The sequence below is a fragment of the Pavona decussata genome, unplaced genomic scaffold (genome assembly GCF_977016875.1).
Source record: "Pavona decussata unplaced genomic scaffold, jaPavDecu1.1 SCAFFOLD_339, whole genome shotgun sequence".
In the NCBI taxonomy this organism is placed as follows: domain Eukaryota; kingdom Metazoa; phylum Cnidaria; class Anthozoa; order Scleractinia; family Agariciidae; genus Pavona; species Pavona decussata.
The window spans coordinates 378,145-396,517 of record NW_028145727.1 but is presented as its reverse complement, the minus strand read 5'-3'; the positions used below and the strand labels follow the sequence as shown (position 1 = coordinate 396,517).

At 39.9% G+C, this 18,373-nt stretch overlaps 2 protein-coding genes across 2 annotated transcripts; one reads left to right on the top strand and one right to left on the bottom strand.

Annotated features, from left to right (window-relative positions):
- Positions 1 to 373: 373 nt before the first annotated feature.
- LOC146453280 (uncharacterized) lies at positions 374 to 1,390 on the bottom strand. The gene has a single exon (XM_085096788.1). It carries the CDS (start codon positions 1,364 to 1,366, stop codon positions 482 to 484), a length of 885 nt encoding a protein of 294 aa, XP_084952914.1. The 5' UTR covers positions 1,367 to 1,390; the 3' UTR covers positions 374 to 481.
- A 2,671-nt stretch (positions 1,391 to 4,061) lies between these two features.
- LOC146453279 (uncharacterized) lies at positions 4,062 to 8,821 on the top strand. The gene is made up of 2 exons (XM_085096780.1): positions 4,062 to 4,256; positions 6,114 to 8,821. Exon 2 carries the CDS (start codon positions 6,187 to 6,189, stop codon positions 7,156 to 7,158), a length of 972 nt encoding a protein of 323 aa, XP_084952906.1. The 5' UTR covers positions 4,062 to 4,256; positions 6,114 to 6,186; the 3' UTR covers positions 7,159 to 8,821.
- Positions 8,822 to 18,373: the final 9,552 nt, after the last annotated feature.

The window sequence follows — 18,373 nt, the reverse complement described above, 5'->3', positions numbered from 1 at the left end:
GAGCGGACCAGACGATTTCCTGAATGATAACAACAACAAAGGCGCACAAAGGACACTGGTTGTCGGTGGCCCTTTAAGCTAAAGATTCAAGTTGCAGAAAGTTTTAGGAAACCCGGATCTACGAGCTGTTGTCGGCTTTACGATAATGTTAGCTGACCTTTCTTCGCATTTTTATTGAGACATTTGCTTCTCCAAAAACCTGGAGCTAACATTTTACCGGAGAAAACTACAGATTTTCTTTAAAATTTAATCCTATTTCCAGATAGATATTTACCGAAAGGAACCTTTGGGTGCTCCTGATGTTTGCCCCGATTCAAAATCGCGGCCAGTACAAGTGACAAGTAAAGATAAACGATAAAAAGGAACAACGTTTCGGGGTCGTCATGACGCCATTATCAAGTTCGAAGTGACAGAAATAGTTGAAGTCAATGTCAGAAATAGTTCACCAAAAAAAATTAACATAATGTCTGAATATATAATGTCACGTAAATAGTTTAGCTTGAATTGAGTCCGATTGGATATTGAGAGATGGTGTTAACTCTCTAATTAGCAACATTTCGTAAACTAAGCAATCGAACTTATTCATGCACTTCTTAAGGACAGAAAAATTTCTGTCAAGGTCTTTGGGGACATTACGGTGTTTATTAAGAAGGTGCTTGCCAATGGAAGAAGATTGGTATTTATGCTCGACCACGCGCTGGTGTAAATGCCGAAGTGTAAACCCTACATAACTTGCATCACACAAGTCACATTGATATTTATAAACAACACAATTCTGATTTACAATAGATGGTTTTCTCTCCTTTATCTTTAGTTCTTGTTGGATTTTGTTACCAACAAAAATCGGTTGGATGACTGTGTCAATCTTCTGGCTAAGATCTTTGAGCTGTTTGTGTACCAGGTCAGCAGAAGCCTGATCTTTGAAAGGCAGGACTATTCGGACAGTTGGACTGTCTCTTGGGGCAGGTATTGGTTGAGCGCCTTCAGCCTTAGAGGCTACAAAACTCCTAACGGTGGTGTTGATAAGTTGTTGTGGGTATTTCAACCGGATGAACACAGCTTTCAAACGGTCACATTCTTCAGAGAAGTACGACCAACACGATGATAAGCGATACGCACGATCAAGCATGGTTCTCAAAAGCCCTCGTTTATAGCGCATATCGACGTGACTTTGGTAGTGAAGCAAAAGACTCGTGTTAGTAGGTTTTATGTAGACCTTGGTCTCAATTTGGGGAGCTCTGTTAAGGAGCTGCATTCCAAGAAAGGGTAGCAGACCATTAACCTCTGTTTCCATGGTGAACTTCACAGATGTGTGGCAATTGTTAAGAACCTGGAGAAAATTAGCCGCTGATTTTGTGTCCGGCATTATTGTCAGAGTATCGTCGACGTACCTCTTGAGAGAAAGAGAGAAGAGAAAACCATCTATTGTAAATCAGAATTGTGTTGTTTATAAATATCAATGTGACTTGTGTGATGCAAGTTATGTAGGGTTTACACTTCGGCATTTACACCAGCGCGTGGTCGAGCATAAATACCAATCTTCTTCCATTGGCAAGCACCTTCTTAATGAACACCGTAATGTCCCCAAAGACCTTGACAGAAAATTTTCTGTCCTTAAGAAGTGCATGAATAAGTTCGATTGCTTAGTTTACGAAATGTTGCTAATTAGAGAGTTAACACCATCTCTCAATATCCAATCGGACTCAATTCAAGCTAAACTATTTACGTGACATTATATATTCAGACATTATGTTAATTTTTTTTGGTGAACTATTTCTGACATTGACTTCAACTATTTCTGTCACTTCGAACTTGATAATGGCGTCATGACGACCCCGAAACGTTGTTCCTTTTTATCGTTTATCTTTACTTGTCTATGTATAACCAAACCTTTACTTATCAGTACAAGTGAAGGGGTGTATTTCGTCACGTGACGCATTTTGACCAATTGTAAGAGATAATAAGAAGGACCCTTTATTTTCCCTTTCCAATTGCAGCCAATAGGTATCCGGACAGATGAAAACCTTCGAATTCGAAAACGTTTATTGACTACCAGATCACTCGATGTTATGCCGATTGACCCTGCTCCATCGCCGCTATTGGGCTCATTATCGAAGCCAGATGTATGATGTATTAAAATCTTTAACGACAATTTTAACCGCAAAATTGCGCCGCTGATAAATACAGCTAGCCTTTTGTTGCGGCAATGCGTTGCAAGTTTTTTTAATACAGATCAAAAACTTGCAATGGCGTGGTGAAAATAGTTCCTTGTGCGAGTAAAGTTCCTATCAGTTGCGCGAGTATTTCCAGGTTTGCAGTGTGACGTAGGCCTCCCAAATAAGCCAGTAGGCCTCGGATCCATCTACGAGCTAGCAAAGTTATATCGATCTCCGGGGCCGGCTTCTCGATACATCGACAAAGAAATGAAATACAACAATACAGCGACAGCGACAGGATATTTCAGTTCTTTTGTTCATTGTTCGTAGTCACGCGCTAGGTTGACGTGGACGGATGTCTGAATTTGGGCCCATCCGAAATCACTACCACGTGCATTTGGTAGACCACTCGACTCGCTTTGGTTGTTCTACTTTTAGCTGTAGAGTAATTTATATTTTTGGCTGATTAGATCTTTTACAGATCCTGCGTATACTTGCAGCATTTTTGTTGTGCAGTTCCTTGCTTATTGTGTGCTTTTAATGTTTTGGACCGTAGCTCTTTTTAGATTCAATATGCTGTACTTCTTTTTAACATGGTTTGGCCATGTACCTGTGAAGGAAAGTTTTGCTTTCTCATTTAACTTATTGCGACTGCGACATGACATTTGTCAGTTCCCACGTGCATTTGGTAGACCACTCGACTCGCGTTGGTTGTTCTACTTTTTGCTGTGCTACACCGTGCTGACGAGAGCCAACCAGCTCGGAACAGCTGTCCACGGTTGCCGCATTCTGTTGATTCTCGGTTTGGTCTCTATCATGTCGCTGTCGTGTTAAGTTTTCTACGTAGTCCGATCGGCCTTGCAGAATTTGAGTCAACAATACATCTTTCTTTTTATCTATTCTTACGTTAATTTCTACTTTTGTGTTTAGACCTTTTATGGAATATTCATGGAATGCTAAACGATTGCTGCTGAAATGAGAAAGAAAAGCTAAATTATAGACGGCAACACAACCTCGTTCCCACGTGAAGAGTAGAGACCCTGGGAACGAGGTTGACGGCAACACTGATCAGACGGCAGTAAAAAAAAAAAAAAGCAAGAACAAAGAGTTGGATACATAAACTGGAAAAAAAAATGTATAAAGACTGCCCGGTGGAGTTCGCTTTGGAAAACAAACTTTCTTCGTAGGCTACAACAATAAAATGAATAGATATGTTTGAGGACCGTTGTAAAATTAAGTTTCAAAATATGAAAAACATGAAGACAAATAAGTAAGAAATGAATGAATAAATAAATAAATAAAAAAATAAATAAATAAAAGATTAAAAATATTTATATTTAAAATTAAGAGATGAAATGTCATCAATGCTGCTCGTCACGTGTATTCATACCAAGCGGCAATCTTTATACAGGTTTGTTTCCCGTTTATCTATCCAATTTCTTTGTTTTCGTCCATGTTACTGCCGTAAGGAACAGTCTTACCGTTTACAATTTTTCAATTATTTCATTGATCCAGATCTGTACTAGTCTTTGGGCTCGTCACGCATTCCTCCCCCACGAGGGGAAAGAATGCGTGACGAGATTTGTACAAGATCAGGCATGTCGCTGTGGTCTTGCCAAATCTTGAGTTTCGAGAAAAATCTGATCTCGTATCGATCCGGCACATTTAATCTCGAACGATCATGCGGTGTTCATGAATTCTTTCTCTTAATCTGGATGCTTCATATTAGATTTTCGTTTCAGACGTAATATATATCGTGCTTAGTAGTTTCTACAGATGGAGTGCACACTCGTAGTTGAAAATTCATTCGTCACACAATGCTTTTGTCGCTGCGTGACGACATTTTACTCGCGAACACGTGATATATGACATGTGACCCACTTTGCTCTTTGTTCGACACAAAGAGTATTATAAATCATTGTCCTATTATTTCCTTGTCCTTTTACAAGGAGGACAGCGTTATTTACGTCCAACGCTCATTTCCTATCTAACAAACGGTGTTGGTTGCGATGTTGGAGATAAATGGATGCTTTAAAGACAAAGGAGTACCATAAAATCCAGGATCTTGGCTGAGTTTGTTGATCGGGAACTGATCTCGAGGTTTGTTCTTGCGATATTTTGCTATCATGAAATAGAACGCTCTTAACTGTAGCTTGTTTACAACTAAACTTTGTTATCTTAATAGTCTTTTAAAAATACTTATGGCTCTAATTAGATTAAAAAGTGACAGTTGGTTAATTGAAGGAAAGTTCTTCTGAAACGATTTTTCACAGAAAGATGCATCACAAAAGCGGCGTGCTGACGCCAAACGTAAATAACAAATTATTCAATTCTGCATAAATTGCATAAATTAAGCTTGCTCGATAAAATCCTCGTGTCTTAGATGACAAATTAGTCTCACATGGAGATTAATTCAATTATAAACAAATTACGAAACACAACTTTTATTCTTGAAATACCCCATTTTATGGAGAAAAACATTATTTCAACAAACATCCCCTCAGCTTCATGTTGCCAACTGTTACCCGAGAAAAGATCAAACGAGAAAAAAGCAAATACTCTTTGGCAAAACATCAAATAAAAAGTACCGCTTGGCAACGACGTCAAATAAAATTACAGTTCAGATTGGCTCCGTCATTGGCGCAGTTCACATGAATGTTGACACTCTGGATATTTCATCGCCGACAGTCGAACATTTCAAGTACACAGCACAGCATAATTTCAAACGAGTCCTACCGGTCAATAGCTCTCATTTGAAAGGTCACACGAGGGATTACATCCACAGATTCACAAATAAGATCAACTCTGCACAACATACAACATAATAAACAGCACCACAGAAAGGTTCTGTTCAATGGCTTTCATTTAAATGGTCACACTTTAGGATTTCATCCACAGACTCAAAAGATAGAACCGCCTTGTGAAGCATAATAAACAGCACTACAGGAAAGCGCTGTTCAGTAACTTTCATTTGGATGGTCATTCTCGAGGATTTCATTCACAGAGTCAAAAGCTAGAACCGCCCTGTACAGCATAGTAAACAGCTAACCACAGGAAAAAACTGTTCAGTAGCTTTCATGTGAGTGATCGGAGGTTTCGTAAAGTACTGCTAATTTTCCTTTTAACTCTATAAATCAAAAAGGACATTGCTATAAGAATTACAGCACTTGAATGAGAAGTATACAATCGGGATTTTATAAAGAAAGCCGCTTTCTGGTCGTCGATACACATTTAACTCAGCAAACGCTTTTCATACAGTCATTGTTTTTCAGAGAAGGAGGAAGTTATATCTGTTGAGTGTTTAGAATTCACTTTTGGCTTTAAAGCGAGCACACGCTGCAACACGCCACTACATATATGTCACTGTTTAAATAACTGAGAGACCTTCAGTGACATTTTAGTAAATTCGTAAAGATCAGACATCATCTTGTCACAAAACGAACGCATAGTCTATGGCTTGGTGTATATAAAAAGTTGCAGATAGAAATCTATTGCTGTGGTGTATGTCAGAGAAATGATATTTTGAAAGGCTATTTTGAGGTCAAAAATTCATCTTACACCACGTAATATTAGCCATAATCTTAACCATAACAAACCTCTCGAATCTGATTGGGTATCAAGAACCATTAATTTAGCATTAATAAGACAGTGTTACTCGTCATGCCTAAGTAATTGGACAGCGAACGCCATTGCGTTTGATCGGCGTATTTCGTAAATGAAACAAAAACTTTGTTTATTTGTCACAGCCATTTGTTCTCGGAAATTGTAATGGTTATTACTAATTGGTAACAGGACTTTATGTTGTCCAATTCGTTCTGTAATCATACTTGTTATGAAACAGTGTGATGCATGTTCTGTAACAGGTCACGACTTCAGTCAGCCATGCCAGCCATGTGTCCTCTAGACTGCGACGGCGCCACAGTTTTCATTTCTAATATTTATTTTCATTTTCTCCAGGTAAGAAAAGCTAAAAGAAGTCTGAAGCAACATCAAAGTACTCACACGAAACAAAAGCCTCGCAAGTCTCGGAATGGCGCAAAAAGCAAAGGTAAAAATTGAAATCCCAGACGATCCGACAGAAAGCCATACGTGCGACCAGTGCGGCAAGAGTTTTGCCAATAACTCTAACCTGTTGAGGCATAAAGATATTCACGCTGATTTAAAGCCGTTTAAATGCAACGATTGTGGCAAGTGCTTTCGCCAGAAGTCCTACCTTAAAATGCATGGCTTGATACACACCAATGAACTGCCATACAGCTGCGATAGCTGCCCAAAACGTTTCCGTATCCTTGACAGTCTGAAACGACATATGGTTATACACTCTGATGAACAGCCGTTCAGTTGTGAACTGTGCGGGAGAAAATTCAAGAGCAATAGAAGTCTAAAGCGACATCAAGTTACTCACACGAAAGAAAAGCCTCACAAGTGCCTAACATGCGGCAAGTGTTTCTCGCTTCACCAAAGTCTCAAAGACCATTTCATTCTCAAACATACAACTGAGAGGCCCTACGAATGCCCACAGTGTGGAAAGCAATTTAAGAGGCCACAGGATGTTAGATATCATCAGAAAACACACTCCAGTGAAAAGCGATACAGATGCGATAAGTGCGACTCTGCTTACAAAAGTTTAGCTGGTCTTCGTAAGCACAAACTCAGTCATATGGGGCTAAAGCCTCACGTTTGTGTACTATGTGGTGCCGCATTTGCTCATCCTTCGGTCCTTCGCAGGCACAATGCCTTGAAGCATTCCAGCGACAAACCATTCAAGTGTTCCGAGTGCGAAAAGTCCTTTGCTATCAAATGTCATCTTAAGCAACACAAGAGAATCCACACTGGCGAAAAGCCCTTTGAATGTTGGGTTTGTTTGAAGAGGTTTAACAGGAAAGGTTACATCAAAGAACACATCCGTTCTCATACAGGAGAAACACCGTTCAGTTGCCCGATGTGCGACAAAGTCTTCATGCACTCCAACAGTCTGAAATACCATTTAAAACGACATTAAAACAGAGGCGGTCTTCATGTACTATTGACCGAAAAAGTGTAGTAGAAACTCTGTCTCAGCCGTGGAATTGCTACCTCAGGTCAAACAACAAAGACAGAAAGGTTTACTTTTATTTCTCGCGGGAATAGATTTTAAAAAATAATAATACAAACGCCAGGGCGGCTCAGTGATTGTTAGACGTGATCCCGTTTTTGCCACCATGTGCCACGGCTAGCCCTGATGGTGAATTTCTCGCAAGCGCACACTTTGAAGCAATCTTTGATGCTTTCAATAAGTTTCTTGGCGCCCACTTTTAATCAAAGTAATATGGTTTCACTCTAGCCTATTAGGAACTTTGACATCGATCTTCTAAAGTTTGGAAATATCATTTCCATGATAAGGGTCTTAACATATTAGGGTGTTTCGGCCGTCTTTAAAGCAGTCTTCGTTTAATCGGAGGGTTTCAATTGCTAAAAGCGACTTTTGAGGGTTGCTCTTTATCGTCGTTATGGCAATACCGATTTTATCATAAAATCGACCATGACAAGTTTCAATCCAGTTATTTACATTAATTTAGTTATTTGTTGTGAATGACAGGTCGATCAATGTCCAAGAAGACTCCTTAAAAGCCGGTTGCAAAAGTGAGGTATGGTCCACAAAAACTGTATCGAAACATCTTAAACCGTGAAAGCCAAAAGTGGTTTCTGAACATTAAACGACATATTTTCGTCGGTTAATTCATTACTCAGCTAAATGTGTCCTGATAGGCCCGAAAGAAATCATGCAACTCTGAAAGATCTTCGCTGTTCGCAAATGCTCAAAAATGACCAGCTTCTTTTTGTCTTGATAGCCCAGTTGAAAACTAAACAGTGTTGCACCGGTTTAGGAGTCATGTTCGAGCGACATTGTTCAATCCCGGCTTAATTTTTATGGCTTTCTGTGCAATTGTACGGGTTACTAATAAGGTTGGACACCTAATAATGTTTACACAATGTGGCATTCTTAATTCTCAAACTCCTGACGTGGACGAGAACAGAAACCCATTTTTTTATGCAGAGAACTGAGAGAATAGAGCTCCATTTAGGCAGGGAACAGCGTTTTGCGGTAAAGCACTGGCCTACACTTTTTAGGCCTAAGCACTAATTTAAAAACTTTTAACTGTCATTTGTAGTCCTTACCAACTCTTTGAAATGCAGTAAGTTAAAATTACTATTTTCGTCGGCTAATCCTCGTTGGTGTAGTGGATATGAATAGGATTAAAGACATGAAGCAAATGATCAGGGTACGAGGCGTATACTATATTATATGTATATTATTTCAGTTGCGAAAATACCCGGCGTAAGGTGTCCAGCCTTGTTTGGAGTATCCATTCAAGTAACTCGTTACTTATATCACTGCGAGGGTCCTTCTCTATCAAAGCGCGATTTGTGCGAGAACGGATCACTTGCTCTGAATTACTCAAGTGCCTGCTTTGCAGCCTAACGCATTCACATTATGTTATCGTTATATTCGCTCTTGTTAAGAAAAGGTGTTGCTTTAGTGATTAGTTTAGTAATCCTTCCTTTCAATGTTATCCAATTTGTTGTACTTTATGGCGGTGTGTTTGATTTTCCGCTCTTTTCACGCAGTTGTTACTGAGTGTTTTGTAACACCGATTTGTCTGTATGTAAAATAAAACCTGTGACATATATCTCCGTTATTAAAGTAAGGGTGGGGTTAGGTGGCCTAGAGGACAGTCTTCAGCTAAGTGTATATAAAGGGAACCGGCAACAAACAGCAGCGAGAAACCCTGTGATGAACTAGCATCCCATCCAGGGGGGAGTAGTAATACTGCCAGTCACTTCATACTGGGTATACTGTGATGAACTAGCATCCCATCCAGGTGGGGGGGGAGTAGTAATACTGCTAGTCACTTCATACTGGGTTTACTGTGATGGACTAGCATCCCATCCAGGGGGGAGTAGTAATACTGCTAGTCACTTCATACTGGATTTACTGTGATGAACTAGCATCCCATCCAGGGGGGAGTAGTAATACTGCTAGTCATCTCACACTGGGTTTACTGTGATGAACTAGCATCCCATCCAGGGGGGAGTAGTAATACTGCTTGTCACGTCATACTGGGTATCCTGTGATGAACTAGCATCCCTTCCATGGGGGAGTAGTAATACTGCTAGACGCATCATGCTGGGTATACTGTGATGAACTAGCATCCAATCTGGGAGGAATAGTAATACTGCTTCTCACCTCATACTGGGTATCCTGTGACGAACTAGCATCCCTTCCATGGGGGAGTAGTAATACTGCTAGTCACTTCATTCTGGGTATACTGTGATGAACTAGCATCCCATCCAGGGGGAGTGGCAATAATCCTAGTCACTTTATACTGGGTATCCTGTGATGAAGTAGCACTTGAATAGTGATGCTATTAGTCCGGATAAGCGCCGGCCTTGTGGGCCTCTAAGGCTCTTAAAGCGCCTTTACCAAAGGAGCCTTGAGCCATGACCACACTAGCGTTCACTGTCGACAAGAGAGAGCTGAAGTCTGGGAAAAAAAACAGTTTATTACCTGAAAACTGTTGGTGGCCTAAATTACGGCACACATGAGGGGAGTAGTCGCAGTGAAGTGTTGCAGGGAGTCAGGGACTAATACTAATACTAATACTAATACTAATACTAATACTAATAATAGTACGCCATTTTCACTGTCATTACAACCACTCACTGCATTTGCTGTATTTAGTTATGGGAGGCGAGATTTTGCAAAAATAGAGGGTCGTAAGACAGAGAAAGGAAAGGTAGGACGCGAGGTAGAAAGGTAGGACGCGTTGCCGAAGGGGAGGTCTTAACTTGGCGAGAAGGACCAACGAGGGGGAATAGTTTGCTTACATGTAAATAAGCAGATGAATTCCCACGAGAGACGGGTGGCATTGACTTTAAAACACCGAGGCGTTACAAACATGCCAGCGTTGCACGCAGGCTAGTTTCGTGGTCATTCAGACAGTGAGAATGTTCGCACAGGCCTGTTGTGCGTGCAGGAGACGTTGAAGTCCCCTGTACTATTTACACCAAACGATTTGCTGCGGGTACAACCCGATTTGATTTTTGATTGGTTTATTATTTTCATTTGGTCGCAGCTTTGTATGGGAGGCCATATCATTCAAAAGTGGTACGAGCTCACGATTGGTGATCGAGAACACGATCGCTATGGTTGAGATTATCGATTGGTGACCGAGAATGACGATCGCTATGGTCGAGATTCACGATTGGTGACCGAGAATGACGATCGCTATGGTCGAGATTCACGATTGGTGACCGAGAATGACGATCGCTATGGTCGAGATTCACGATTGGTGATTGGGAATGACGATCGCAATGGTCCAAAACACGATTGATGATTGAGAACACGATCGCTATAGTCGAAAAAAAAAATTGATGATCGAAAATGTCGATCCCTATGGTCGACAATATCGACTGTCGATTGGTGATCGAGAATGTCGAGAAATAGCCGGATTGAGAATATCGATTGGTAATTGAGAATTGGAAAGGACTGGAAACGAGTGAGGAATAATACACTCACACTTACATCAAGTTGTAACCACCTGTGATCAGGAGGGAGGGGTCAACTTCGGCTTTTCGCAATCAGATTGCTTGTCCGGATGATACGGGCCATCGTGACGTCACTTCCTGTAAAACCCGGGAAGTTTGAATGATTGATAAACTACAACCTCGCCAAATTTTTTTCTTGGATGATCAGTCAAATAATTCTACGCAAGGCCATCAAAGAATCATTGCTATGATTTAACCTATCACCATAATACATGAAAACAGCATCATCGCTCATGAAGTTAATATTTCAAGTATGAAAATACGCAAAAGTTTGACACTGGTTGATAGCAAATGCGACAAAACAGTGACGGCCTGCGCATCTTTGAAGAAAGATAACTTGAGAATCCAAAAGAATTTAACAAGGAGGGAAAAGTGAGATCTTACTGTGGTTAAGAGCTTTCGATTGGCCATTAAAACCAATTATCTAACAACTTAATAAAAATGATCAGTGGGTTTAAACGCATTTCTCCGGTACTGTCTGGTCGAGCGCTTGCGAAAAGAAAGGCGAAAACATTTTTTTCTCAAGCTATCGGAAAAGCTACGTTGCAAAGAAACCTTTAGTACTAAGTAATTTGCCAGTTGGTAATTGTTAATGGGCAATGGAGTTTGCTTTTTTTGTTTAATTATCTCACAAAAACAGGAAAATATGACAAGACTCTCCTTGCGAGGCCGAGCGGCTGACGCCAGCTTCAAGGCAAAATAGTCCAAACATTCTGTATCTAAACATCAAAATTCTAGCGGCAATGCACAAGTTTTTCTCTCACAGGTTTGGAATACATAAGGAGGATTCAATTACTCTCTGGACTAGTACTTAACTTTAACTCAACTTCAACTCTTTCATCATCTTACTAATGTAAATCAACTGACTACAGCATTTATCGTCTCCTTGCTCATTTGTTTTCTGGATCATTTCAGGTGATAAGTTTATTTCTATGACAAGATGTCTCCTTATTAGAGCTCTAGAGAAAGCTGAAGATATTGTGAATATGTTTGGCCAGAAAACTGAGTCAGGAGTTCGCGATTTAGTGTGAAATTTCGAGAAATTTCTCGCAAAAAAGTAATTATCAGTTCAAAAGAAAGTTCGTTTCCTCGGGCGTCCGCATATTTTGCAAGCTTTTTCAAAATTCTAGGTTGCTCAGTAAAAGTCTTCTTAACAAGGGTTAAATGGCATGGGTAAATTAAAATAAACTCCTTTGAATCATCATTTTGTATTTATCAATCATTTTAATAATGTTAGAAGCAAATGCGATAACTTCAGGTCAAGTTTCAGCAATAAACACAAACTTATAATTTTCACTGTTTTTTCACTCGGCGAAACAAACGCACTGATCATTTTTGCAGCTGAATATAACCTACTAATCTCAACTGGAACGTTTGCACTAAGATTTGACCTCGTCCCAAGGCAAATGTCAGTTTCACCAGTACTTTTTGTAATTAATAAGATGTAATTTTTCTGGCGCGGACAATCTCAGCTTTTCCGATCAGCGCAAGTACACGTAACTCTTCACTGCAACATTTTCAGCATAATTCATGGTTGAAAATAAATCAACACTTACCTATATCGAGAAAAGAAGATTAAAAGTCTACTCAGCAAGAAAAAAAACCCCATCCAGAGCCTGGCTGGGAAAGAAAAGTCGTTTGATGCAACAAAATCACCAGCGCCATTTTCGAAACTAGACAAAATCCCGCGCTTCACAGGAAGTGACGTCACGATGGCCCGTATCATCCGGACAGCCGAGCCCACGAGTTGACCTCTCCCTCCTGCCTGTGATCAAGATGGCGGCCGCCGAATGCGCCGATGACCAAGATTGTCGAGACTTAGAGGAATTTTTTGACTCCATGAAGCAGTGCTTGGATGAGGTGGATAAGGAGCTCAATGATGAACTTAATTCAATTCCTTTAGACTATTTAGAGAGTAGGCTAGAGGATCATTTCCAAGTTGTTCATGCAATAGCAATTGCAATACAAAATAATGCCAATGATGAACTGAAGCAACTTATGGAAGATCTGCTCTCGGTTTCGTAAAGCTTGTTGCAAGTCAGTAAGTAACTTGCCTTAGTTTAACTGTTTAATTTATTAACAGTTTAAAGCACAGTGATGTAAAACAATTTTCCTTCACCATCACAAGTCTAAGTCAACTTCTTTCACTGATCTGGCATTGTTATGAGATGTGACAAAAGGTTTTAAGTGATTTGGGTGCTCTTAGTGTTCTCCTTAACTGGATGCATTGTGAGTCAACCCAAAACTCAAACCAAAAACAAATTTGACCCTGAACAAGCTAGATGAACATTACTGTACATACTCAGTATGTAGACATCTTACTGTATTTGTCGAGGGGAAAGAAACAGGCATGAAAAGATAGCCATTTAAATGCAGGATACATATGTACATGTACAACAAAACCAATTGTATTAGTAACAGCTGTAGTTTGCTTTGAGTTGTATTATTTTGTCCAGCTTTTGGAAGGGAGGCTGCCAGGTTTCAGGATTTATAATAATCATGAATTCACTAAATCCCTTTCTATCACTTTTATTTAATGTTTGATATTCTTTGAGAAAAGGCAAAGAACAGGTAAGTTGGAAAAGCAGGAATTAAGGAATTTGGATTTTTTTCATTTTTCCTTATGCGTTACAATAACGTTAAAAAATATATCCGTGTATTCAATGGCTCATATATTTAACCATGTGCATGAGAGGTGTGACAGAAACAAAAATGAAGGTAAATAAAGAAATATTTAACAATAGGATTCTGAATTCCACCATTCCAGCTTTTCCAGCCTACCGACATTCCAAGGATTGTAAAATATCAACAATTCTATGGTCCACATTGGGTTACTAATGTTGTTTTATTAACTCAACACATGAAAATACAGTTGTACTGTTACATTTGAGCATAAGATTTTCAGCTGTACTGTACTTTCAGCTGTACTGAACATTAAACTATAACTTTAAACAGAAACCTCAAGTGAAAAGACAAACTTTCAGTGAATGTATCATGTGTATTTATTAAAAACCCACAAATAGTTTTCTCTTGTAAAACTGTAACCCACTTCTGTCATGTTTCTTAAATTCAACAAACCCTTCTCAGACAATAGAAGGCTAAACATGTGCTAATCAGCTGCTAGTAATTATTTGAGATATGATTTCTGCAAAGCCCCTCTTGGGTGTTTACAAATAAACACAATTCATCAACAGTATGAGGACTTCCTTGAAAGTTAATGTTTAATCCACCTAAAAAATAATGTAAGCTGCAGTTTGCAATCCCACCCTGACACCCACACACGGTTTATGTTGAAAAACAGTAATTAATAACAGTGTTTTGTGTTAACAAAATAACTTTTTTATCCTCTTAGAACTGGGACAAAAGGGTAAACAGTGAGAAACAAAATTATCTCGCCTTGAACAATTTGAAAATCTTTGTTTCGTATTCGCTTTCCAGCGCTAGCATCGGAAGACGTGTTCGACGCCATGTTTTTCCTCGAAGGCGCAAAAATTCGTTTACTACTTGATGTAAGTTTGAGTGTATTATCCCTCACTCGTTTCCAGTCCTTTCCAATTCTCAATTACCAATCGATATTCTCAATCTATTTCTCGACGTTCTCGATCACCAATCGACAGTCAATATTCTCGACCATAGGGATCGACATTTTCGATCATCAATTTTTTTTTTTTCGACTATAGCGATCGTGTTCTCAATCATCAATCGTGTTTTGGACCATAGCGATCGTCATTCTCAATCACCAATCGTGAATCTCGACCATAGCGATCGTCATTCTCGGTCACCAATCGTGAATCTCGACCATAGCGATCGTCATTCTCAATCACCAATCGTGAATCTCGACCATAGCGATCGTCATTCTCGGTCACCAATCGATAATCTCAACCATAGCGATCGTGTTCTCGATCACCAATCGTGAGCTCGTACCACTTTTGAATGATATGGCCTCCCATAGCTTTGTCCCGCAAACAGTGCACACGAACGGGCAAACGCAATTTAAAGCGACAAGTCAAGTTTGAATTTGTGGGACAAGTAGCACGGACCTAATTTATCCGTAGTTCATACGAATAAGGAATTTATCCCCGGGACTTGTTGATTTGTGTGAATGTTCGCTTTATCCCAAGCCTGCCGCACACTTGAGGAAAGAGCCGAGCAAGGCGATTAGCTCAGCTGTTTCATCATGTGTGCGGTTGCGTTTTCGTGAGGTTTTCGCCTCGCGAGGCCGTGAGGAAAATAACTATCAAGTTTGATATTTGAGATTTCGCCTCGCGAGGCGAAATTCTCACGAAAACTCAACCGCACACTTGAGGAAACAGCTGAGCTAATTGTCTTGCTTGGCCTCGCGAGGCAGTTTGCTCAGCTTTCCTCAAGTGTGCGGCAGGCTTTACGGATCAAAATTATAACCTATCTATCCTTTCAATGAAGGGGACCACGGATTGGTCACCTTAACAGCTTAGCACAAGTCATTCTGATACCATACTCACACTACAAACGACCCCGTTATTTTTACGCGTTAGAAAAATTTAAGAGGAAAAAATAACAGGTGACTTCAGTAATGACGAGCACGTTCTGTAGCAACAGTACAGTGTCAAACATCAGTTGCTTGCTTATACTAAACGTAAGCGTTTATGATACCGCTCACACTGTTATTACTCGGGCCGTGTGGCACCCGGGTTGTTTTCTGGGTCGCGTTCTTTTTTGTTTTTCGTGCCGCAATTGTCCAAAGACTTCATATATGACAAAATACAGAAAAGAGTTCTTTCCATAATTCTCCCAGATATGTCATATCAGGACTGCTTGGACAGACTAGGCCTGCCAACGCTAAAAGAGAGACGCAATGAACTATGTAAACGACTCTTTGATTCAATCGCCAACAACTCGGGGCATAAACTACACAACTTACTGCCTCCAAATAATGAACAAAGCTACTGCCTGCGACAACAGAGAACATATAATCTACCACGCTCGCGCACAGACCGCTTTAGACAGACCTTTGTGTATGCAATGTCAAAAGATGCCTAGCAACAAACAAGGCGTAGTACATAGCTAGTAACTATACATATTTTAATTCCATTAGATACTTATATTTTTATATCATGTACATATGATTGTAATTAGTTTTAACATTTACCTATCTATATAGACTATATATTTCTCTGTAAAATACGCAATTCAGTCTAATGACTGCGATGTATTTGTGAATAAACAGTCTATTCTATTCTATTCTATTCTATTCTCTATTCTATTCTATTCTATTCTATTCTATTCTCTATTCTATTCTATTCTATTCTATTCTATTCTATTCTATTCTATTCTATTCTATTCTATTCTAAAACAAAGTGTCAAATGTTAGAAGGCGGATGCAAGACAAATGAATAAAAATTCGACTTTGCAATTCATGAAGAAAAGTACCTCGGGAAGTCTTAATGAGTACTTTTAACTTATTTCTGTCCAGACCTGAAAAAACTTGAAAAGTTATGACGGAAACATTTGCGAAAGTTTGTGTTACATGCGATCGCCACAATGCTCCTGGTAAAACACATGAATGTGGCCTACACGACGTATTCTCTTCATCATTGTGTTGTTTTGATTCGAGTTGGCTCGGCTGTGAAGCGTTCGCGAACAGTTGTTTTTAGCGCATTGAGGATTCTGGAGCTGTTACAACAAAAATATGATAGCAATGATAGCATGCCGAGAGGCATATCGTCCGCGCTGCACTATACAAGCCACGGAACGAGGTGCGAGTTGAGTATAATCTGTACTGCGTGACTGTGTTATTGTAAGTTCATGTCTGAAATGCCATGAAATGTTATTTATCTTTCGAAACCTTGCTTCTTGTTTCGGATAAATGTCTGGATATATATTTGAGTATAGGGAGATCGACATATTTAAAGGAAAGCGGTTTGGGGGGCAACGGAGGAGAAAATTCGATCGGGCCTCGTAACCAAAGAAGCTGAAATTTGGTTGTGTATAAGGATGTACCTTAAAATTTCTAATAAATTCTTTATTCATTATTTTTCAGCCAAAAGTGCTGGACTTGATACCAATACGACAAGGAACATTTTCGCGGTTATCTATCTTCTAGGCATTTCCTTATATATAACATATACAGTATTCAGAGTGAAGTATGATTGTATGTTCTGTGTTAAGTCTGTAAATTATATATAGCAATTTGGAAATTTTTTTGAAAATAGAAGGAAATGCGAAATAAAGTTGTTGTTGTTGTTGTCCCTTTGATCGTGAGCTTACGCAGCATTTAGTCAAAGCTACTATCAGCTGCATGTTTTCTTTATAACATGAGTGGCTGTTTACGATGAAAGATTTGGGACGGCTGACGCGCAAATGGTCAGGTGCGTCACACGCGAGTATGGCACTAAAAAGCAACAACAACAAATAACAACAACTTTATTTGATATACTTATATCTTTTACAGGAATACACAGCCCTGCATATAGCAGAGCTAATCGAGGCGAGCTGTGTAACTTAATAATTATTACAAACATGAATAAAATTAGAATAAATTAGTAAATATAAATATAAGAAAGTAGATAAGTACACGGATTCATGGTAAATCAAATGAAAACTAATGGCGCGATAAGGCATGGGGGCGAAGGAGTGAACATCTCGCGGTATATCGATAACGTTTGGCTTAAATATCCCACACCTCCTCAACTGTAAATCATTGTATCCCAAATCTGATTCGCTCTGATGAAGGACTAACGCTTGAAACCTCAACACTCGAGTCTCCATTACGGTGGCCAAATTACCTCGTTTACTCTGTTGGTAAAATGGCGCCACAGTTTCTTTATAAACTAAGGCCCGGTTCAGACGGCGTCTGAATCAAAAGGCGGGATTTTCGTGATTTGGGCCGACCTTAATTTGAATTAAGTTCGGCTCATGAAAAGTTCGGCGTCTGAACTGGGCCTAACTCCCTTATCCGTTCGATGCTTGCATACGTTTCTGTCAGGATGAACGGCCTATTGTTAAGAACATTACTTTTAAAAGGCGAGTTGCTATATGACTTGAATACATCTGACTTATAGACTGACAGAACGACGTTTACTGATCTCAGAAAAGAACACGACACCATGCAATGGAGACCGACGTAACCTCGATCCACCGACTCAGTTCCGATCTTCAAATGGTCACCATTTAATACAATCGTCTGGATTCAGCCGTCAAACCCATCCAGCTTTTTGAGGGGGGAGGGGGGTGCTAGTTAGTTGATGTAGGTATCCGGTAAAGACTGGCTAGCATTCCATTTTTTACATTTTTCTCGTCACACGCGATCCCTATTAATTTAGGTGATCCACACACCTCCAGACGTGTTGCCAAGACTGCGGTACAGTCCCTGCCACAGCTACCACATAGATAGTGAGGGGCTGGCGCTTAAAGGGGTGCCTTTGCACCTGCCTCGGCAGTCAGTAAAGAGTACCCGTAACACGGGTTTTCGGTCGTTGAGATACCCGACGGCTATGCCATGTTGATAAGGCCTAATATAAGGACGAAAACAGCTGTCTATATGGCTACAATTGCCCGCGTGAAATGGCTGTGCGCATGCGTGACCTATTGGCCATGCAGCGAAGCTGTGTAGTATGACCATTGCTTTCTCAAACTACGAAAACAAGAGT